Source organism: Perissodus microlepis, chromosome 7 (assembly GCF_051167445.1).
Source record: "Perissodus microlepis isolate ML-2025 ecotype Zambia chromosome 7, ASM5116744v1, whole genome shotgun sequence".
NCBI classification, from domain to species: Eukaryota; Metazoa; Chordata; class Actinopteri; order Cichliformes; family Cichlidae; genus Perissodus; species Perissodus microlepis.
The window spans coordinates 8,338,472-8,362,796 of NC_140467.1; the positions used below are offsets into that span (position 1 = coordinate 8,338,472).

At 44.1% G+C, this 24,325-nt stretch overlaps 1 protein-coding gene across 3 annotated transcripts in view; it reads left to right on the top strand.

Annotated features, from left to right (window-relative positions):
• The first annotated feature begins 5,525 nt into the window (after positions 1–5,525).
• The window catches only part of LOC146382493 (genetic suppressor element 1-like), a 39,778-nt gene continuing 20,978 nt past the window's right edge, over positions 5,526–24,325 (top strand). For 2 of the 3 annotated variants that reach the window (XM_084933159.1, XM_084933160.1), the window contains exon 1: positions 5,526–6,263. In XM_084933159.1, coding sequence (XP_084789285.1) covers positions 6,227–6,263 — 37 coding nt within the window. In that variant the 5' untranslated portion in view covers positions 5,526–6,226. Of the gene's footprint in view, positions 6,264–19,096; positions 19,223–24,325 lie in introns of those variants that run through there. The other variant, XM_084933162.1, reaches the window with a different exon arrangement.

Sequence of the window (24,325 nt, forward strand, 5' to 3'; positions counted from 1 at the left end):
GACAGTTATGGGGTACAGCCTAAATTTAAGGTTTTGATCTTTCTTGGCTTGGAGGGTAGGAAAACAGAATTCACTCGACTGCAATCTGCAATTTACTGACATCTAGCTTACCGCTGTAACTTTAAAACACCTAACCTGCCAAGAACACTCTTGAGAAGATAAGTGTAACATTGTCAAAATCTACAATAAAAAGTGTAAAAATTATGAGTATAAGGTTTTACAACAAGGTGTAATACGCCGGTTACACTCAAGACAAGAAATCCAGAGGAGACTTTGCCAGAAAGCATCTAAACGAGCCTGCAAAGTTATGGAAAAAAAAAAAAATCTTTGGACAGATGAAACCAAGATTAACTTTTACCACAGTGATCGGAAGAGAAGAACATGGAACAGGGGAGAAACAGCTCATGATCTGAAGCAAACCACATCATCTGTCAAATATGGTGGAGACAGTGTTATGACGTGGGCATGCAGAGCTGCCAGTGGAAGCAGGTCACTCTGTGTTTATTTATGGTGTAAGTGCTGATAGCGGGATGACTTCTGGACTGCACAACAGTACAACTGCATAAAAATATTTTTCATTAGTGTTAGCACAGATAAAAAGAAAACAAAACTATTTAATTGATTAAAAAAAATGTTTCACCAGCACAGTGTCTAAAATATCAATCTTCACAACAACCTTCAGTAAACAAAAACAAAAACAGGCAAAGGTGTGTACTACTCCCATCACAGAACAGTGGCTTTACAGAAAAATGGGAAGAGGGAGGATCTATGTAAGCATCCATCCCCTCAGCTGACAGCTTCATTAAATAGTACCACAAAACACCAGCCTCAACATAAACAGTGAAACGGTTTATGTTGGCCATCTGGGCAGCTTTTATCATTCTTGAAGGGAGTATCACATGCTAGTGTATGAAACTGAATGAATTTTGGCCATCCTTAAATGTTCAGCATTTGCAAAGTTTTAAAAATAAATGTCAAGTTAGATGGTTAAAATGGTCTTGGTAAAAAAGAGGGTAGGGAACCTTGAATATTGTATCACACCTTATGTGCAATGCTCCAAATATTCATCTATTATATTTTCAGCCAGTGGGACATGCTGTAATATTTATAGTATATTTCCCCTTTGAGCTATGATTCATAACCTTTCATCCATATACTGTATGCGGCTTTAAAGTATGTTAAATTCATTCAAGTAAATAATGCATGCCACATAGACATCCCCATCACCACTTTTCTCCGCCTTCATACGCCACTTTGTTCCCTATCTTCCTTGTGAGGAATTAGAGTGGAAGATGTATCACTGAAGTAATTTAGAGGAATATATCAAGAGATCACATCTGATTTTCACAAAGGAAATTTTTCACAATTTGAGTGCAAGACGTCAGAGAGAACGGCTCCAGAGTCAGTATGCGCCTGAGGTGATGATTTACAATCCTCCGAGGTCAGAAGACATCAGCAGGGACAGACGCAGGTTTGGAGTTCACACGGCCAGGTCAGAGATCGCTTCAGTGGTTAGATCAGAGCAGGGAAATATGCTGAGAGGAGTTTAAATTCTCCTAGGGGAGCTGTGTGTGTCTGTCTGAGTTTCCTGGAGGAGCAAAATCGATGTAGTGCTGTGGTTGGTGGGATCTGACCGACCCAGAAGGGCTGCAGGATGGAGGAGGAGATACATACAGAGATAATCACCAGATATCACCATCTGTGTAAGCAGAGCCAGGCCAAACAGAGGCACGCACAGCAATACATGTATCTTACACACACACACACACACACACACACACACACACACACACACACACACACACACACACACACACACACACAGAAGGGCAGTTTCTCACTGTGTGTGTGTGTCAGTGTGCTTCTACACTTGCAGATAGATAGATAGATAGATAGATGCCCCAGTGTCGCAGCAGCAGGCTAATTTCACACTTAGTATGTGTGTCGTCACTGTGCAAATGGACAGATGGACAAGAGAGATGGGGAGAGAGAGAAAAAGAGAGATTTTGGAGGTGGAGAAGTACAGTGAAGCCCTGTGGCTCAGGCCCATTAACAGTCTTGATTTATGCTGTGGTGGGACATTGTCCGCCTAGTGTGTGTTGCGCTGATTCAGGGCTTCAGCAGGCCACGCTCTGATGTCTATGTAAGCATGCATGAGTGTCATGTTTGGGATATTTTCGTGGGCAGACAGGCACCAGACAGCCTGAGTCCAGAGTTTAACTTGGGGGTTGAAATGAGGGGCCAGAGAACACACAGCATACTTCCCTCCATCAACTCCATCAGCCTGACACCGTCACAAGTGTGCCAGCAGACAAAGACACACAGACCAAAGCAATCTAAATAATCCCAGACCTCAATGAGACTGTAGTTTAGGGCTTATTACTGGTTGTCTGGGGCTGTGTCATAACTTTTAGGGGGGATAGGAGACAACCTGGGACTGTGCTGCTTTCTACTTCATTTGAAAATTTTACTACATTAGATTAATGCCAATAGTCATGTGGATTCATTTTTACGTCCCAATAATTCCTATCCCAGCAATGCAAACGTACTTTTTTCTCTCTTGAGGTCACGGCAAACCCATCAGCGTCCAATTCAAATCCCTGATGGTATGGAAGACCACGAGAGGCTGATTAAGAGGACAGAAGTGATGAGAGGGATTGTTTGAAAGAAGCGACTCCTCTATACAATATGTGCATAATGACTCCCTCTGACAATTATCTTTGATCCAATGCAAGCCACCCCCTCCAGCCCCTCCACCTCCAACCATCCATCCATCCCCTCATCTCTCCACCACTTCATCCTCCGCTCTGCCCATCCCTGTCTTTTAATCTTTTTTTTTTTTGCTTCTCTCTGTGATGACGCTCATCATCTGTTGTCTTTTTAAACATTGTTCCAGAGTGACTCCAGGAATGACAAATATATTTACAATTCCTCTTGTCATTGCATACTTGTGTACACACAGATTTGTTTTTTCAGCAACAAGAGTAGATACAGAGTAATGAGGCTCACTCACTCGGGGTCAGCAACCTCACTGGGGCTGGGATGAGGAGGGATAGAGAAAACAAGAGAAGGGGGAGGGAAAGCAGGAACAATGGCATGATGAGGAGGGGGCTTATCTTTTTTTTTTCATCATTTTCCTCCATTTATTTGTCATCTTCTCTGTGCTCCTTGTCAGCAGTTGGAGTGCTGCATGGACACAGGGGAGCGAAGGGGGAGAAGCAGCAGAGAGAGAAAATGTTTAAGTGCTGATGGCAGCCCCTGGTTGCTGCTGGGACCAGGGTGTCAGCTCTTATTCTGCCACAGCATGCATCTGACAGGCAAATGATAGAGAAAGAAGCAGGGAGGAGAAGAGAAGAGGGTGTGCGTGTGTTTGTGTGATAGCGTCTGTTTTGAAGGCAGAACAAGAGCTCCAATAAGGGAAAAGGGGGGCTGTGACACGAGCGAGGCTGGTATTGCTTTGACCACATCATCATCTGTCTCCTTCCTCTTCACAGTCTTTTTTTCTCTCTCTCGCACACACACAGATACACCCACCCACTCCAACCCCCCTCACCTTTTGTTGATAGATTGAGTTATACTACTCCCTCTGTGACAGGCATTCCCTCACGTTTCCACAGCAATGAGGTCAGAGGTGGATGCTCGTTATTGGCTGTTGTCTGTAATCATCACAAACTGTGCTGGCTGGTTTATCGGCACTCCTCCTTCACCTCCTCCTCCCCTTCTTCTCTTGACCTCCTCGGCCCTGCATCACGCAGCAGAGCATGACCCCCCGGGGGGCAAAAGGTCTTGACTGTCTTGACCCTGAGGTCACTGGTGTTTGCAGAGCGATGATATATGATATATAAGCTTGGGAAGATACAAAAAAAGTGCAATAAACTGTAAAAAAATAAAAATAAAAATTCATGCCCATCACACATGTAACATACACCTCCCTCCCTCCCTCTTTCCTCCCCCTAGTCCCCACCATCTCTCCATCCTCTTCGCTGTTTCTTAAGTCTTCTTTATCTCTTCTCTCCAGTCTGCCCCCTCTGTCAGTTTGTGGTTAGCTGATGTTTCACAACTGCTCTCACAGCTGTTGATCACTGTGTGTGTGTGTGTGTGTGTGTGTGTGTGTGTGTGTGTGTGTGTGTGTGTGTGAGTGTGTGAGTGTGTGAGTGTGTGTGTGTGTGTGTGTGTGTGTGTGTGTGTGTGTAGTGTATACACTGTGTCCTACAGTCGTCTCTCTCCATTGATTCAGTGGTGGCAAACAGGGTTATAGATAGCTCTGTGAGACCCTCACAATCAATCTTATCACCAGCGTACTTCCTCCTCACAACTCCCAAAGAGGAAGGAGATAGGTGAAGGAAAAAAAAAGAAGAAGAAATAAAGAGAAGAAAGATTAAGAAAAATGAAGAATGGGAAAAATAGATGTAGGGTAGAAAGGAGAAGATAGAGGTTAAATAACTGAGGTAGGAGGCTCAGGGGTCTGTGTGTCTGTGTCACAAATGTGTGTGTGAAATGAAGCAGAGCATGTGTGGCTGCATAGCTGTCTGCACCATATGTGTGAGAGAGGAAGTGACAGAGAGAAATGAAGGCTACTGTGCATAGATGGAGATGATGATAGAGCAACCGGGTTCCTCTGGGCCGCCGTGGACGCTGACATTACGGAGAAAACGCCAAAGAGCCATCTCAGATAATTGTTCCTAATCGTCACCCCTGGATGAGGTTCGGTTTGATGCCGTGTCTGTGTGTGTGTGTGTAGGCAGCGATTTCTGGCATCGTCACTAACGTGATAGAATTGGGTCTCGGTGACAGTAGAGGGGACGTTTGCTCACCGGGAGTGGACAGTAATTGATGGAAAGCTAGGCTAACGTGATGTGTCAGACATATGAGGCCTGTCTAATCAGTGGGAGCATGCGAGTAGTTTAGGGGGCTGTGTGTATGTGTTTGTGGTACAGCTATGCCGGTCACATCATGGTACACACCAGCGTGCCTGCGGTCCAAAGAAGCAGACTGTTGATTTTCAAGTGTAGAAGAAGAGGAGAGGAAAAAAACTAGAAGAGAAGAAGAGGAGAGCTGAATGAAGCAGATGCTTAAGGGCAGGTTTTAACCCCCTCCTCTCCCTCCCCTCCCTCCTCTACACACTCACACTCACATGCGCACACTCACACAAAAACACACTTTTCCTCCCCTTCACTCTCCCTTCCTCTCTCTCTCCCATGATGAATCAGCTGTCACTCAGGCACCAGTCCAATCTACTGATAATGAGAACTGCATCAACACCCTCTCGCCTCTCTTCCTCCCTCTTTCTCTCTCTCCTTTTACTCGCACCAGCTAAATCATCCTTCCTCCTCTCTTCACATTTCTCACACACACACGCACACACACACAAACACGTGTGCGCACACTGCACTAACATAAACTCATTCATCTCTCCCTCACTCATCTGTCTTATGATTCTCCTCCTCCCCTCTTTTTTCTCTTCCTCCCTCCCCTTCACCCTCTTCTCTCTCTCTCTCTCTCCCTTCTCCTCCTCCTCCTCCTCCTCCTCTGTGCTCGCTGAGCTGAGCAGTCAGTGGTGGGACTGAGGCAAAGGAGGGAGGATAAAGCAAGAATAGAGACAGAAAGGAGAACAGAGGCACAGAAAAACAGATCATTATACAGCAAACGAGCAAGAGGCCGCTGAATGAATAACAAGGAAGGGATTACAAAGCGCAGGACTGAAAAAAAAAGGAGAGGACACCGACTGAAGACTCTCTCTCTCTCTTTCCTTCACTCCCTCCTCCCTCTCTATCCTTCCTGTCACCCTCCCAACTCTCTCAGAGGCTCTCCCTCCCAGACGATCTCCTCAGTAAAAGATGGCATGAGCACACTGTCTCCCATCCTCAGCTTTTGGAGTATTTTTTTTTGCTTCACCCTCCTCTCTGTCACTCTTTCTGCATCTTTCTCTACTTCCTCTTCTCTCTACACGGGTTGAGTTCAGAGGCTGAAGAGGAGGTGAGTGAGGTAGACAGAGGCTGACCCCTCTCCCTGCCTCCTTTCTCACACCTGCAGGGCCCAGAAAAGAGAAAGAGAGCGTGCGCGAGAGAGAGAGCTGGAGCAGGGAGTCGTCTGATGACTTACACTAACAACAAACTCCTTAACCCAGCCGACCGCAGCCCATTCCCTCTGCCCGACCCCCCCCCCTCCCTGTCTCCTTTAACCCGGAGTCTTACTCTCTGAGTCAGTGGAGGAGGGATCCAGGATCATGTTCGGATTAAAGACCCCACACTTCTACCTCCCAGGTAAGACCAATTATACTCAGTCTTTGATGTTCCCGCGGATGGCTCTGTGGTGGTATTTCTTGTTCTGTCACATTGTATCAGCACGGAGGCTGGTCACACGCCGCAGAGAGTGAATCTCCCTTTTCATGCAGTCATTCTTTCAAGACGTAATTAATGGCTCGGGTGATGTCACATTGATTTACCGTTTTCTGCCAGGTAAGGAGGGCTACGCTGTGCTTCTGCAGGAGCCACTTCTCATGATGTTTTCGGTGTCACAACATCATTTTAGATTTTTCAGAAACAGAAAGACAGAGAGACAAATTTTAGTTTTCTTTCATGAAGAAGTAAATTTTCTGAGTCTTCTTGCTCAGTGCACTGACCTACTGAAGCACTCCCCTGATACTTTAGTTGTGCTTTTTTCTCTCTTGTTACTACTGTGTACAACTGGGAATGGGTCTTTTGTTATTTTTAGGCTCGATCGACAGAGTGTAGTCAACCTCAGAGCTAAATGACCTTAAATTATGGGTGACAATTAATTGTCACCTAGGTAACTGAATCACTGGTTACCCATTTAAGCATTTACTAAAGTATAAAAGGAAAAATTTAAAATCTAAAAATTTCCCCCTCCAAAAAACCTGAACATTTGCAGCTTTTAATTTAATTTAAGGATCAACTGATCATTAGAATCCATTATAAACAGTTACTAATAGTAGAAATGCAGTCTAAATAAACATAATCCTTTAATGTAATTCAAGGGATATTTTGTGCTTGGCATCTACAGTAGCTCTGTGGTTTATCACACAGTTTCAGTTGGGGCTTTTGCTGCCAGTCAAACAGTTTTCATCTGCAGTCTTTCGAGCAGCTGTGTGAAATGCAGGAGAGTGCGGCCGGTGTCAGTGTGGAGACAGGTGTGAGGTTACCTCAGAAAGGTGCTTAAACATGCCTGAGAGCAGAGTGACGGGAACGGCACCAGGGAGGTCAGTGAAGAGGCGGTGGGAGGAGGAAGAGAATTAAGACTGACACACTGAGGTAGGAAAGGAAAACCGAGTGTAAAGTAGGATTTTGTTCATTTAAACGGTAAGAGAAAGGATGTGAATGATAATGCTCGACACTGAGCGCTGTCTGTGTTTTCCCTCTGAAGTCGAACTCTGACCTTTTAGTTGTCTGGGCCAGGCAGCGGTCAGTGATTAAAAACCTGCTGCGGTAAAAGGTGAAATGTGGGAGAGAGAGAGGGGTGTGATAGAAGTGAGACGGAGAGAGAGGGGGAGGGAATGATGGGGGAATTAGAGGGTGGAGGGCAGATTAAACAATGTTCTTTGCCTTGTGAATCTTTCATGCTGCTTTTTGAATTATACATCTGCTTTCATAAATGATTGAGTGATTATGTGGCGCTTTGTCATTGTTTGTATATTTCTGTGTGTGCGTGCGTAGGTGTGAGTCTGTGTGTGTTTGTATCTGCATGTGCATGTGACAAGAGAGAGGAAGAAGAAGAAAATCTCTCCAGGAAGCAACAGCCCCCCCTCCATCCTCCCTCCCACCCTCCTTCCACACTTGCTTTCATCCCCCTTTTTTTCAGTTTCCTAGGTCTCGCTTAATGTCTGTGTAGTGTGTGTGCACTTGTGTGTGTGTGTGTGTTATTTGATTGTGGTTTTGTGAATGTGTGTGAATGGGTTTTTGTCATAGCTGCCACCTTTGTTTGTGTATGTGTGTGGTTGTGTGCACCTGTCTGTGCTGTATGTAGGTGTGTGTGTTCATTGTGTTTGTGTGTATACGTGTGTGTGTGTGTGTGTGTCCTCTCACCACTCACACATTGGAAGATGCCCCAGCCCCCCTCCTGGTCCTAACTGCCGTTGCTGTGGAGACTGTGTCAGCCACACACTCGCTCCTCAATGATCATTTGACAATGTAGGGGGTGAGGGGTAAAGGATGTGTGTGTGTGTGTGTGTGTGTGTGTAGCGACTGCCATGTGATTAGCCAAGGTAGAAGAAGTGGAGCAGGGTAAGGATGACAGAGGAATTGAAAATCAAGATGATGATACATGCAAAATACATGAAAATCTTTCCTAGATCCTGGAGCGGGGGAAAAACATGTGACATAGGAGACATGAAGATGTGTGTGTGCATGAGAGCAAATCCACACCTTGTCACCCAGAGCACACCATGACCTTACCATGGTATCATAAGGAAAAGAAAGTGACATCTTTTTCTAGCTTCCCACTCTCTGGACCCCCCCCCCCCCCAGTGAAATGTGTCACACACATTAAGGCAATTTACTGTTTTCCCTCCGTGACTTGTCAGCTGATCACAGTCCAGGTGTCTTTTCAAAAGTCGGATTTTTCTAAAATCAGAATGTGTTCCCAAGAGAAGGTGCATCTAAGCTGTTGGGAGGCGTGAAAAGAAAAAGAGGGGAAAAAACAAAAGGGAAAAAAGGCAGCTTTTATGTTTAAATTATAAAGATGTTGAGTTTATATGTTTTTCTTGCTGTCAAACAAATCCCCATGAAAAGACCTAAACCGAGTGTTAGCCTGTCTCTCAACAATTTTCAACTTTCTTAGCCTGATGCTGGCTCTCAGGACAAAGTAAATTATACTTTAAAAAAAGGCCAAATGCTTTTTAATTGTAGTTTTTAGAAGGTAGTAAATTTGCATTTACTGGGGGTTAATTTCAGAAACATTTGTTTGGCTTGAACTTTCTGTGCAGCAGGATCCGACTAAACTAGTGTGTCCATGTTTGCTATAATGAAAGAAAATTTCATCCAACCCAACACTGGGGCTCACTCATGTGTTATCTGGATGGCACTGGAGCTCCATTGGATATCAACAACGTCAGGAATCAGAAACAAAAAGCTGCTTTAAAAAGAAAACAACAATTATTTATTTATTGAAAAAGGTCCATCAGTTTAAACCTGGTGCAAGTGTCTACATGATGAATGGACACATACTCTGTGACATTTGTGTTTCTGCCCATACATGCACTCGCTCACGTGTGCGCACACATTATCCGTGGTAAGTCGATAGGGTGAGAAAGCCAAGGTGTTGACGTGTGTATTAGCCTGCCACATTTATTGGCTGCTGTGGTATTTTCTGGCGTTGGGTAGCTCTGTTCAGCTTGACCTCAGCATTGATTTTCATGATATGTGTTAGAACTGCAAGGACACTGTGGCTTGATTTATGGCAGATGTCACATGAACACACAAACACACGCTCACATAGACAGTGCAAGGCACACACTTCTCACTCAGCCTCCGGCGCTCACGCTGTGAGAACGGCATTTGGTAACTTCACTCTAAATATTTTCCCTTAATTGTGCGGCAGAAGCACACAAACAAATACTAATTTCTCAGGCTGCAGAAAAGTAATGACTTCAACGGCCTTGCAAAATGTTTGCAACAGCTGCAAAAAGAAGATTGTAGTTCATGCAAAAAGCTGCTGTGGCGTTGATGAGAAAGACACCCAAGACCGAGTTTGTTTCTCAGTTCAGTTATGCCCATTAGTAGCCTTATAACACTGTATAGGCTATAATACATACTCATCAGTGTAGTTCACTTTGACAGGGTGGTGTTGACTTAAAAGCAAACACAGTATATATTGTGCACCTTCACAACTTGTTGAGCTTACTGTAGCAGGCTAGCTAAAGTGGAGATACATTTCAGTGCTACTTGAATACTAAGTTACACATAAACACACTTAATTCTAAGTTATTTTACAGTGACGACAGTCAGCCATGAACAAAAAACAAGAATAAAGCACGTAACATCACCACCTGAAAAAACTGCAGGTGTTAGCAGACTAGAGCTGATGTAGCATTCATGTTGATGATGTATCTTCCTCCTTTCTGGCTTGAAACTTGCTGGTGATTACTCACCTTTTTCTCTGTTGCCAAGAATCTGACGACTGAGGGTGAGACTTTTTGACCATCCAGGGACTCGCAGTGCACTGGACTTCACCTTGTTGTTATTAACATGCTTATGCGCTCAAAATAACAAGTGAAGTGCATAAACGAGAAATCTGAGAACGGTGAAAAGCATCGCTCCAATTTACTGTGAATGTTTACAATATCCAGCGTGGCTACTAGTTCAGCAGTAAAGGCGCATTAAACTCAGTAATGATAGACTGTGGATGTCTTTGTAGTGAGAAAAAATCTTCTGTGTCCTTACTTTTGAGTTATTTTTCTCTTTTTCTCCAAGGAAATATAAAAACCCTCACTGTTTTCCATATAAACACACAGGGTGCTACCCTCTGTTTGTTTTGAGATCAGCTACTGCACATAATATATATAATTTTTAAGGATTTGAGTGTCATGAAAAAGCAGGAGGAGTTAGGAACAGACATATAATACATGCATCATAATGGTACTAGGCTAGCATTTGTATAGCATTTTTCTAATCTTACTGACCACTCTTTAGCTGTCTAACATCTGCCCCACTAATCCACTAAGGCTACGTTGCATTTTAGTCATGTGATGTAGTCATGTGACCAATTAAACAAAGATAGCGGAGTGCTTATACAGCAGTTGTTTTGATTGCTCTCAATTTTGACAGCCCTGAAAAAGATTAATATCACTTTGTACATGCTCCAGATAGCTTTTCTTCAAATTCTTTAATTCGCACTCGCTTTTGCGCATGCGCAGGACTGGAACGTAAGCGTTTTGGGCCGTTTCAACGTGGACGCACAGCTAACGACTGAAAACATTACTGTGGACGTGGAGCGTTTTCAGACGAAAACGCCGTTTTCAATCCGGGCTAGTGTGGACATAGCCTAAGAGTACAACACAGGTACACAGGGAAACCTGTCAGAATGTGTTTAATGTTTTTAAAACCAGTAAATCTATAAACTTAAAATCTATAACTGAAATAAATATTTGTATTTGCATTGGCCAGAACGTCTTCTCATAACAAACCTGAATAAGTCTGAAGATTTGCAACTTTTAGTGCTTGGGAACATACAGTATATGTAAAGTGCATGTATGTCCAAAAATTAGCCATAAGGAGTATATTCATATGTATATATATATATATATGTGTGTGTGTGTGTGTGTGTGTGTGTGTGTGTGTATGTGTATGTGTGTGTACACACACGCACACATGCTGTTTGTTTGGCTATAATTCCTCTCAGTATGTGTGGAGAGTCTTTGTGTACTCACATGGAGGCTGAGATGGGTGCTGCCTCAAAGGAAGCTGCTGTCAGGGCCTCTTGCACTTTTAATTGTGTGTGTGTGTGTGTGTGTGTGTGCAGGCTTGTGCTTACTAGTGTGTGCCGATGAAAACAGGGTCGCGGTGCTCCACCTCAAGGGCACTGTTATTAATGAGATGAATAAAAGACCATGACAACAGCTTGATAACACAGAGGAGATAAAAACCACACGCATGCACACACACGCACAGGGAAACATCATGTGGGAGCTGGATAAGTTTCTCTTGCCAAAAAAAAATACAAAGAATAAAACCAAAAAAAGAAAGAAAAAAGAAAAACAACATTAATCTATTTTTTATGATTTCTATCCTCCAGAGACAGTTGATATAAACTCAAGGAAGGAAGGGACGTAAAAGAAAAGGAATGAATAAAACAGCGTGTTTGGTAATGTCTCCACCAGAAAACAAACAAGTGAGCAAGTAAGCAATCCACCCTAATTGGTCAAAGAGCTGTTGTCACTAATGAGGTCTTAATTAACACAGGATTCACTTAAAACATGTGTGGACCCAGCAACGCACACACACGCACACACACGCACACACACACACACACACAAACATGCTCACACGAGCAAACATGTCTGCTCTGTGATGTTTACATTCATTTAGAACAAGCAGAACACTTTGATGTGAGATCTCACGCATTCACACAATGAAAACACACGCATGCAAGCACGCACACACACACACACACACACACACACACACACACACGGACACACACGCATGCAGCCTGTCTGCTCACTGAGCTGGGGAGATTGGGATAAATGCCAGCAGATTTTAACCTGAGGTGATAACAACAACTCCTAGTAGCGCTCTCTCATTTTCACACACACAAACACACACACACGCGCAAAAAGCAAATGCACAGACTCAGAGTACATGCAACACACACACACAGAGAGCGAGAGAGAGAGAGTAAAACTGTAATAAGCAGCTCGGTGTACGATAACGAGCAGATGGAGGGAGGATTAGCCAAATAAAAATACAGCAACTAAAATTTGCCAGCATTCATATCTTTTACAGGACAGTGAACTTCTTAACACAAACACACACACACACCTACACAACTGAGGCTCAGAGAGAGAGAGAGAGAGACATCCCCAGTCCTCTGCTCCTGCTGGTCCTGCACCATCTGCATGTTCATGAACCATGTCAAAACATAATTGATTGAATGTGTCAGTGTGTGTATGTTGGTATATGTGTGTGTGCACGTGTGTGTGTGGAGTCTTTACAAAGAGCTGGTTAACTGCGGTTAGACTGGGCATGTATGCTCTATAATGCAGATATAGGTTTGGACATGTCTCCCTTTGTGCTCAAATCACACACACACACACACACCCACACACACACACACACACACACACACACACAATCTATGATGTCACTACTGAAGAGCCTGTTGATTACCCATGGGCATTGCTCTGTCTGCCACCTGGCCGCGCCGTGTTAGCAGGTTCCAGTGAACTTGCACATGTGACTGCACACACGCACACACACACACACACACACACACACACACACACATGCATGCACACATACACAGGGTCACTTATAGCCCTCTCCTCTCCATCTCATTAGCCCTTCTCTGTCTCTGCACTTAATTGTGTTTCAGCTGGAGTTAACAAGCAGGTACCACAAATAAAATCCGATCTAAAGGGCAATTGAGCCAAATCGGACAGAGACACAGAGATAACGCTCAGCTCTTGAGAACCAACACCGCACTTATCCCAGACAGTCGTCACTTTAAACACAAGTGGAGTGCAAACCAAACTTTTATTTTAATCCCAGCTAGATTACACGAGCACCAGATTCGTGAATATGAAAACTGATTCCTTTTATGAATTTATTAAAATGGTTAATTTAACATCGCGTGTAGAGGGAAGCCATATGTCATGATTTCAGTGCATCATTAACAGGCTGCGTTTAATTAGCTCCAAATGTTGAGGCAAACGCTTACGCATTTCTCTTCTCTGTTCATCACTTCACTGCTTGAGTCTTGAAACAGAGAGATTTTAATGTTAACGAAAAGAAGCAGAGAAATATTGAGCGCCTCCCGAGAAGCTAGTGTCCAAAACTTGATCTAGTGTGGAGAACAATTTATTTCCGGGGTACTAAGCATAACTGATGTAAGCATCAATAGACAAAGCAGATTTTGTGTTGGCTGCTTTAGCTATGATATACAAAACCCATTTGAATAAATAATGACTTCTTAGGGGCGGCACGATTCTCCCTCTACCTGTGTGGGTTTTCTCCAGGTGCTCTGGTTTCCTACCACAGTCCAAAACATGCATGTTAGGTTAACTGGAGACTGTGCTGAGCATGAATGGACGTGCGTCTCTCTGTTTACGCCCATCCAGGGTGTAACCCATCTCTCGCCCTGACAGCTAGAACAGCCTGGCTGGTTGTGCTACTAAGGTCGAACAACATTTGAGTCTTAAAACGTAATTTTCTTTGTACATTGACCTCTGTAAACCAAAAAAAAAACAACCCTTCTTCTTCATTGTTTGAAGGCTGGTCACATAAAAATCTCAGCTCATAAAAGCAAAGCTGCACCAAGAACAAAAACTGAGCGCCACCTGTGAACATTTAGACAGTTTGTGGTCAACAAGTGGCACGAGAAAAAAAATACAATTAACAAATCAGGAAACTGACAAGTGTGTTCCCACATCCTGCTGCACACAGCTGACACACACCAACAGAGCAGGCTCACGGTTACAGGGCACGTGTTTGCTCACATGAGCTATCGCCACCTTGTTCTGCTTATGACTGCATTTGCATAATCTGCATAATGACGGCGGCTTTAATTGCCCACGCCCAGGTAAGGGATCATGTGGTTAAGTGGGAGATCATAATTATGTAAATAATTGGCCTGACCACGGCAAGCTGCTGCTCTCTGCCATGCCAATCTGGAGAGAGAGAGTGAGGTAGAAAGAAAGAGAGAGGGTCAAGGGGGAAAGAGATGGACAAGAGAGAGAGAGAGAGGGAGAGAGAGAGAATGTGGGTGGTTTAAGATGAAGGTGGAGGAAAGTACAAGAGGTGGAAGCGATGCCTAAAAGAGTGAAATAGAGGAAAATGTGATTACTTTGCTATGATGGTGCACCTACATGAAAAGAGCTCGGCTCACTCTGAAACCTTCCAGAATAACCATAGAAAGTCAAAAAATAACAACAACCAAACAATCATCTATCCTCTTTTCCAGCTCAGGGTCATAGAGGCCCTGGAGCCTATCCCAGCTGCCACAGGGGGAGAGGTGGGCTACATCCAGGACCAGTCGCCAATCTGTCACAGGGCTAACACACACAGACAGAAACCCATTCACAGCTATAGACAATTTAGAATCACCAGTTAGCCTAACCTCACTAACTGCATGGGGAGAACATGCAGAAAGGCCTCCATCCAGATGATTCAAACCCAGGACCTTCTTGCTGTGAAGCAACAGTGCAAGCCACTGCTCCACAATATCAGTTTTTAAAAATTGTGCAAACATTTCAAGCAAGTGGAAGAGAAAGAAAGGTTTTTACATAAATTAGCAAAAACAAGCTGTGGAGCGCATTCCAATCACACTTAGAAGCAATCTATGAAAAAAAAAGCGAAATAAATAATGATTTGTACCTAGAAACCCTAAACAGGATGTTTATTCAAGGAATAAAACTACTAAGAAAACTGAGAGAACTAAACTGAGGAAGTGACCATGCAAAAAGAATCAACTGAGCAACTCGGGCATCGAGTGATTTGATCAAAAGTTTGAGGTCAGCCACCAGAAGGATGCTGACTGTTTTTTTTGTTTTCAGTTTCTGCCTCCAAGGTCAAAAAAATAACATGAAAACGCTCTGAAAGCTCCCAAACAGCACTATTTTTTTCAGCATTAATATCACACACATCAGATGAATGTGATGGCACTCATTCTCTGACCCTTACACACAATTCTTATCACAAAGCCTTAACTCCAAACACGCCCCTCCCTCTCTTTTAATACATCAGATTCTGCAAAAATGTCTTTATATTAAAGGATTACTCAACAGTCTTACAGAAACATGCACACACGCATGGAAACACATGCACATGCAAGGAGGCACACACACACATGCACACGCAGACACACACGCCTGCCACTGTATCCGCTGCACAGATGGTAAAGGCAGCAGCCCCTTCACACAGACAAAGGGAAGGTAATTCTCTCTGCAGGACGTGAACAGAGCTGGAGCTGGAAAAGAGCAGCACACATCAACACTCCCCTCCCTGTTTCCTCGTCTCAGCCCCAGGCCAACAAACATCACAGGAGTAAACTGACAACGTGTGTGTGAGTCTGTGTGTGCGCGCGACCGCTACTAAAATAGGCTTGAGGAGGAGAGACAGGAAAAATAAGAGAAGAGGGGAGCGAGGGAGAAAATGAGAGAGAGATAAAATGAAAAAGAGAGGGAGAGTGCAGAGAGGAGGGAGGTAATAAACAGGATTAGTGCTTATCTTTACAGCACTGTGCGTGTGTGTGCATGTTGCGTGCATGTGTGTGTGGGTTTGGTTTTTCCTTTGCCCGAGGACAGAGTGACTGACTCCAGCATTACCTTTGCCAATGTGTCTCCATCCCCAGGTATCTTTTCTCTCTGGACTCCCTTTGAATTGGGTGTGATGGTACATACAGTACATTGCATGACTCTGTGTGTGTGTGTGTGTGTGTGTGTGTGTGTGTGTGTGTGTGTGTGTGTGTGTGTGTGTGTCGATATGCATGTGCCCATATTTTTTAAAAAAGGAACTTTTGCTTTGCCTATAGTCTGCATACTTTGAGGGTGTGAGTTTTGTGTGTGTGTGTGTGTGTGTGTGTGTGTGTGTGCGCGCTTGTGTATTCGTGGACGCTGTTTTGCATGGCAGTTATGAACATACCATTGTACAGGATGTGTGTGTGTCTGTGCAGCTGCCTGAGGATAAAGACTGTACTCATCTCATTGTTGTCTCTACAGTTTGTATCCACTGTTTGAATTGCCAGTAAATCTCCCTGTAGAGAGTGTGTATGCACACATACATCTATGTGTAAGAGAGAGAAGGCTCAGAAGGTGGATTTAGTTGCTATTATAATGCTTGTCCAGCCGCGTAGCGCCATTGTATGTGACAGTGTTTCTGTTTGTAATCTCCTACCTGACCGCGGCTAACAGGCTGCTACAGCATCTCACTTTCACTGGATGGGGAAGGAGGAATACATTTAAATAATCAGGGGTTTGGGTTCATGGCTGATATTATGCCTCGCTGCTTTTGTAAATGAGCATCTGTGTGTGTGCGTGCGTGCCACTGGTTTGTGTGCGTGTGTTTATGTGCGAGCGGGTGCATCTGTTTTCAAAGACATCTGTGGATGTCTTGGTGGATTGCTCTTGTAGCAGTATCCCCAGCACTATTCCCTCCTTCACCAGAGATGAATAGACAGAGAAAGGGAGCAGGAGACGGAGACAAACGGTGCATGTGCTTGCGTGTTTGTGTGTGGCTGCGTCTGCATACAAATGTGTGTATGCTTGCGTGTGTGATGGATAGAGGGCTTTATGAGAGAGGAATAGGCTAATGACCAGGTCTCCAGAGGCAGTAAGATTCCTGGAGCTATTACCGCTGGAGTTCATAATGGCCTCTGTGCTTGGCCTCTTTTACACGCTGCTTAATGGGGGATCCAACAGTCCAACCGGCAAGTGTAACCCACCCGGAGAATACACGCCGCTGTGTGCAGTGACCCCAACAAACACACACACACACACACACAAACAAGCAGAACGGGCAGCCCATTTTCAATCAGGTTTGGATTCCCTTTCATGCACCTGCACATGTATATTTTACAGTGTGTCGTCCTCCTGCCTTCCTTTTTTTCTTTTTCCCTGTCTTTTTCCTGCACACACACAGACACAGCTATACAACCTGTATAGGTCACAAAGGATGGAGGTGAGACACCCACCTCAGAGAAAACTGAGAGTGTCTGCTTGCAGTGCACAGCCAAACCATAAATCATGTCAGGCTACACTAGTCTCTGCACACGCGCACACATACAGACACACTCACTCCCCCTCTTTTCTCTTGTGTAGGTTTGAGTACAAGAGAGGGGGATTTGAGGATTATAGGGGAGCCTCACTTTTTCTTTTCTTTTCCATTGCTTCCTTTAGTACTTGTTGTTTCCATAGAGAGAAAAGTAGGGAAGTAGGGGGTGGCTAATCTGTGTGCATATGCATATGTGTTTATGTGTGCGTGTGTGTGTACAAATGAGTGTCTTTTCTGCACTTATGCAGGCTAGTGTGTGTGAGAGTCTTTCATCAGTGAATGGAAAGGGAAAGACTTGAAGGAGAAAGTCTATTCATTGAGGAAAACATCAAGGCTGTTTGGTGCTACTGTGTGTCTGGCATCTTAGAAATGCAAGAGGAAGACGAGAAGGGAGGAGAGAGAGAGAGAGAAAGAGAAAAGTGAGAGGGAGGAGAAGGATGGACAAGGTAGAAATCTGCACTCTGAAGCGCAAATTGATGCAAAACAGCTGTTAAATAGCTGCAAAGTGGAGCAGCTGCTTGGGAGACGAGGAGAGAGGGATGAGGAAATGAAGGGATGAATGATCAAGAAAGATGGAGACAGAGAGGCCCAGGGGAGATGTTGAAATATTAGACTAAATGAAGCTGGCTGAGCAAGCTTATAGCACATCATGATAGATGAATGGTATTAAACATGTTTAGGACTTGATACTTAACATAGCATATTTATAACTTCAGCAAATATTGTAGAAAATCAAAGTGAAGTGTATTAATGGTATTTTCGCTTCACATAACCCATCTATCTATCTATCTATCTATCTATCTATCTATCTATCTATCTATCTATCTATCTATCTATCTATCTATCTATCTATCTATCTATCTATCAAGTAAATAAGTAACTGATTTGCTACATTACCTGTTTAACGTAACCACAAAGTTGACACAAAGCTGGTGAAAAATTAACCCACAGAGCACTTCACAAAATGTTGTGGTGACAGCGATTCTACTAGAAACAAGCAGCACTTCCTCTTTTTTTTACACAAGCTGCTACAAGCCTCTTTGTCTCTGCTTTGTCGCCTTTTGAAAAACAATCCTTGGCTGCATGGTTGAGGTCAGCGTACAGTCAGGTTGGAGCATCACTCAGAGTCCAGGGTGTCTTCCCAGACTTCCTTTGCAGATACTTGGAAACATTTGAATTTATGACACTTTGCATGTCTTTTGCTTAGCATTCATACATAACAAATCATAAAGTAGCCTTTAATATCCACTGCAATAAGACTTGTTGCAATTTAACTGCCTCCCTAAGCAGTATTTTTACATTATATCGGAATGGCTACTTTAAAGAAATAGTATACAAACGTAAATCAGTTAAAATGAGCCTGATAGTGATTCTCTGTATGGTGTGAGTGTGCAGTAACAGCAGGAGGAGCTGACGTGAACAGATCTGATTGTCTCCAGTGGACAGTAAACATGTCCGGGCTGTGAGGTATCAGCAGTCTGGGGCCACATCTTCCTTCCCTCCATCCCTCCATCTCTCCAGGGAGCATCAGAGGAGCAGGTGCTTGCCCTCCTCCTCCTCCTTACTTCCCCCTCCCATCTCATTCCCCGCCTCCCTCCCTCCCTCCTCCCCCCCCCCTCTCTCTCTGTGAGGACAGTTAATGAGTTGTCCTTCTCCTTCCTACATCTCCACATCGCTGAGTGTCGTACTGCTCTCTGTGAGATCAAGCCGTGCGGCAGAGCCGTCATTTATCCACACAAGGATGCGCGATAACCAGGGATTCTGTTTTCTTTAGAGAGGCGGTGAGTTGTGTGTTTTCTGCAGTTTCAGTACAAAAGTCTTTGTTTGCTCTGTTCTTACCTGGAGAAAGTGATGAGGTCTTTCATTTGAGCCTGTCTCTGTTGAGTTAACATTGCTTGGATGTTGTCTGCGGGGCTGAGCAGCTACTGACCCGACTTCTTTTACAGTATTTTATTTCTCTTTGTTGTAGCCATCAGTGCCTACACCGACTTCAAGGTGTTATATTTTCTCTTACGTTAAAGCTTTGGTGTGTGTGTGTGTGTGTGTGTGTGCGTGCGTGCGTGCGTGCGTGTGTGTGTGTGCGTGCGTGCGTGCGTGTGTGTGTGTGTGTAGGTTAGGTTATATCCTGTTTGTTATTTTCCTTCGCCAACATAAGTCGGATAGTTAGAAGTGAAGAGTGAAACTGAAGTTATTTTTAGTCATACCGCACTCAAAGGCTGAATAAGTTGAAAATATGAGATAGGGAAAACTGGTCCATCTTGACAGACAGCAGGTGCGAGCCACTTCTGGTTTCCTGTGTTAAAATACAAGCTTATTAAATCTTAAACTCTAATGCTGGGACCAAATATTGGAACCAAAAAATCCCTAGTGTCACAAAGACACGTTAAAGGCTCAAAATTCAAAGACATTTAAAAGCTACTTAATATACTGTCCTGTTGGGAATCTCTAAATGCTCTTATTTTGAAGCCAGACCGATCCACTTCCTGCTCCGTGCGGTGAACTTGGGCGCAGCTGCAGGGTGGGTATTTAAAGGTGTTTGTGGTTCCTTGTTATGCGTCTTTCTTGCCAAACTTGTCAGTGATCAAACACTTGTGCTGTTTGCGCTGAGCAAACTTCATAGACGGGAAGACAGAGGGAAGCGCTCACACAGCAACAGCGGCGGTGTGGGACAGTTTCCCTCTGATAGTTCATCTCACAGCACCCACGGGAGACAGAAGAGTCGCTCTTTAATCCGGGACCTTTAACAGCGACTGTATTGTTTGGCTGAGATAGATGCCGCCGGGCGCATTAGCAGCAGTCAAGCGGATCCCCTTCGCTTTTGTGTGTGTACACAGCCCGCAGGTGGAGTTCAACACACACACGCACACACGTGCACGCGTGCGCTTCATGCACCATGTGCTGCTCCTGACCTGCCGTAGACCAGCTGCTCAGCAGGGGTGTTACTGAGTAAACCTCCAATCTCTTTAATTACCTCCTTCTCATATAGATACACTGCTCATGCTGCTCATACTATGGCTTCCCATTCACATCAGTGTTTCTGTGTAATCAGATTACAAAACTTACTCTGGTATTTTGTTGACTTGTTATTGTCATCATTATTATTATTATTATTATTATTATTATTATTATTATTTTAGATTTAGACTAAGTGGTGTGTCCTCTGTGGGATGAGATGCTGTCATTTTGCAGGTTCAGCCTGTCGGTGCCAGCTGTGATTGTCTGCTTCTTCTGTGGCGTTCTTCGCCTTCAGTGCTGGATAGTTGTGTTAGAATATTTTCTCATGATTGCACAAGCATTTGAGTGCATAATCTGACCTGAGGGCTATCTGGTGTTGTTCTGTAGCTGAGCAAACAGTTGACTACAAGAGCTGATATGAAGGGCAGGTGCTGATGGTAATAAATCAAGTGCCCCGGCTGTGCAGCTTTGGCCTAATCTGTACAGTGATAATAAGCAAGGAAATAATCCATAAGATCCATTCAGCTTAATTTACTCCCGGGCCAACAAGTTCGACTTTGCTCTGATTTGCTGAACATCTTCACAGTTTGAATAATACTCTCTGGGCACCAACATGATTGTTTACTACAGCAACAGTTGTTTGGCAGGTGTGTTTTTGTGCACCTTTGTGCAATGAGACTGCGTGTGTGTGTGTGTTCTCTTCAACCCATCCCCCCTCCATCCTCCTCGTGTTTGCTCAGATGGTCGACGTCTAACCACGACAGTGTCGGCACCTGGTGAAACAGAGCGGGCCTCGGGCCAGAGGAGGACTAACTGAGGCTGTCAACCGTCTGACACGACCCTCTGTGTCTGCACCTCTGCCACTGACGCTGAGCACACGAACACCTGACACATGCCGAGTTTAAAAAAAAAAAAAAAAAAAGGCTGCAGGCAGGAGTCAGGTGCTCGCCAGGCGCCAAAATAAACTGAGACGGGAGTAAGATTGGTTTGCCTCAGATTGTTTTATTTTTTATTGTTTTTTTCCCATCATTTCTGTATCAGAGAGGTGAGACTGAGGCACAAGCTGTAGAAGAGATCGATGACACAGATGGGGGGGAAAGCAGAAACGCAGCAGACGTGATGGGAGAAGCTGTCGAGTGAGTGGTAGGAGGCTGAAGAAGAGATAGCGAGGGGGAAATGACAAGCAAAGAAACTATAGTATGGACAGATAGAGGAACGTGTGAGGCAGGAGAGCAGCCACTATTTATATCTTCTTTCTGTATGTGAAAGACAGTGACAAGAGGCTCGTAGACACACTGAGAAGAGGGGTTCACCCAAAGAGGAGCAATGCCTTGCAGCCAGAGGAAGGTGGAAGGGAAGGCCTTAGGTTCAAGAGGGAAAAGAAGAGGATATGTAACCATGAGGCTTTTTTTTACCCACTGGCAGCCCACATTTCAACTCTAAGCTGAGGCTCTGATAATTTATAGACCTTTCACTAACATCTTGACTCTGTTATTATTGCACAGTAAACATGGCTCTGCTCTGGCGGCCTCGCTGTAAAGCATAAAGCAGAGTAATGGCTGCTGCACTTCCCATACTTTCTTTGTTATTCATATACCTCTACGTGCTTCTAACAATCTGCCCTGGCGTGTTTTTGGATGCACTTCCCCTTTTTTGTGTGTGTGTGTGTGTGTGTGTGTGCATGCGTTTGTTTTTTGTTTGCTGGAGGTGTCGGTTATTACAGTACGTGGTTTTTCTGCTCCACTTATCCCAGGACCATAAATGTGTGCTGGCTGTTTGGTCCCTAGGGGTCACATGCATACGTTTTGTGACGCACAGCTCCCGACTCCTGAGTCAGCTAATTGTGAATGTGCCTTCCTTTTCATGTACTTGCACAGACGGCCTGCATGTGTTTGACACAGTTTTTTGTTATTATTTTTTTTAGTTCCTTTTTTTTGACATTCACGTTAACTTGTGACCCTTTCCTGTGTCGGGTGAGTGTGTGTGAGTTGCTGGAATTGGGGAGAGTGTTCGTTGTTTATGGATTGTAAGGATGTGTTAAGTGTTTCTGTGCAAGCTGCAGAGTGACTGGAGCTAGTAAAGCCATTTAGCAGCCCCTGGAGTAACCCAGGAGACTGCTGTGTTGACGCCACTCTGACTGCTATTACAGACAAGTTTAAGAGGCTGTAAAACATTTGGCTACTTTTCCTCTCTCTCATTCTCTCATTCTTCGTGTGTGTGTGTGTGTGTGTGTGTGTGTGTGTGTGTTGTGTCAGAGGAATTTGAACAAGTCTGCCAGCTATTGTAACAACGGCAGTAGCCACTGTTGTGATTACTATCAGCCGTAGGGGTCCAGATAATAACATCTTAGAGCTTAAATGTAGCATATTTGGTGTGTGTGTGTGTGTGTGTGTGTGTGTGTGTGTATACACTTATTATTGGTCTGCTGTTGGGTAACAGTTTGTAAACAGCCAGTTTAATGTCTTAAATGTTAAAATAGTAGCTTGCACAAGAACACACACACATATGCGGTCATATACCAGTGTGATGGGAGTTAATAACTAGGTAGTATGTTACAACCCAACCTCTTCTTCCTCCTAATGACCAATCCCTGCTTGCACACACACACACACTGCTTTTTTTTTTTTTTAATGAGCTGACGGGGCAGAGCAGGACCTCCCCCGCTGTCCTCACAGTCCCCCCGAGTCGTGTGTGGTGTGTGTATGTGTGTGTGTGTGTGTGTGAGAGAGAGCGAAAGAATAAAAGTGGAAGAGAGGGGCAGGGTAAAGGTGTTAAAGATGCAGGCCTCAACATGTCTGATATCTCTTGCATCATGCTGAGCAGGGTGGGATTCTGTATGTAGGTGTGTATGCGTGCAGATGAATTTCATGCAGTTTCCATTTTGGCAGCTGTGGGGAAGTCCTGCTAGTTTCTGCTTTTCGACAGGGTTTCTTAGGAGCTGAGGTGTCGCTGGTCACTTAGGTCAACGCTGAAAACTAAATGCACTGCAAAGAAATGTTGTACAGACTCTGTATTGTCACGGTGTGCCACAGCAGGTCAGAGGGTGCATTTATCTATCTCTAAAGCTCAAGAAAGGATTGAGTAAAAAAGTGCATTTTACAATCTGCGTGGTGCAACTTGCTGTTGTAAAATTGTGTAAATTACATGCTATCAGTAGCGTCATGTCTACTGTACTAAGCTCACAGTTGAGCCCAAATACACCGACTCTGAGCAAGTAGCAACTGTAACAACAGGATTTTTTTTTTAAGTTCACCTATTGTGCTTTTTCTTATTATTTGCCTATTATATGTTCCAGTGGTTGATTCTCATTTAAAACATAGCCAAAGCTTCTAGTAATAACCGAAAGTTCAGGCCACCCTAAGTGCTTTGTTCAAGCTTTTTTTCTAGTTTTCCCTCAGTGTGATGTCAATGAGAGTGGATATCCCTAATATGGTCATCTGCTAGTACAGTAGTCCCACCCACCTGCTATTCAAACCTTCTGTTTATGAGGGGCAGCCAATGAGAAGAAGTTGGCTTAATTAAAGAGAGGATGGTTTAAAGACCTGCATATTATCCTTATTATTTAACGGCAGGCTTAACAGTGATCATTAGGAGTAGATATGCATAACTGTGGGGGGTGCTGTAGCCAAGCCCATTCACACATGCGGCCGACTCAGAATCACCAGTTAACCCAACATGCAAGTCTTTGGGCGTTGGAGGAACCTGGAGAAAACATGCAAACTCCACACAGAAAAGCTGACAGCCAGTGGATTTGAGCCTTGCTAATATGTTTATTTTTAATGTGATGTCAACATGTTTGCTTGATATCAGCGTGTGTGTCATAACTGTAACGATAATCTTGTTCGCAAACACACTCTATTCTTTTAAATGAATCTGCGTGGTTATCTGAAATGGACAGCGCACACAGGGGAAGGCCTATTGTTTGCTGA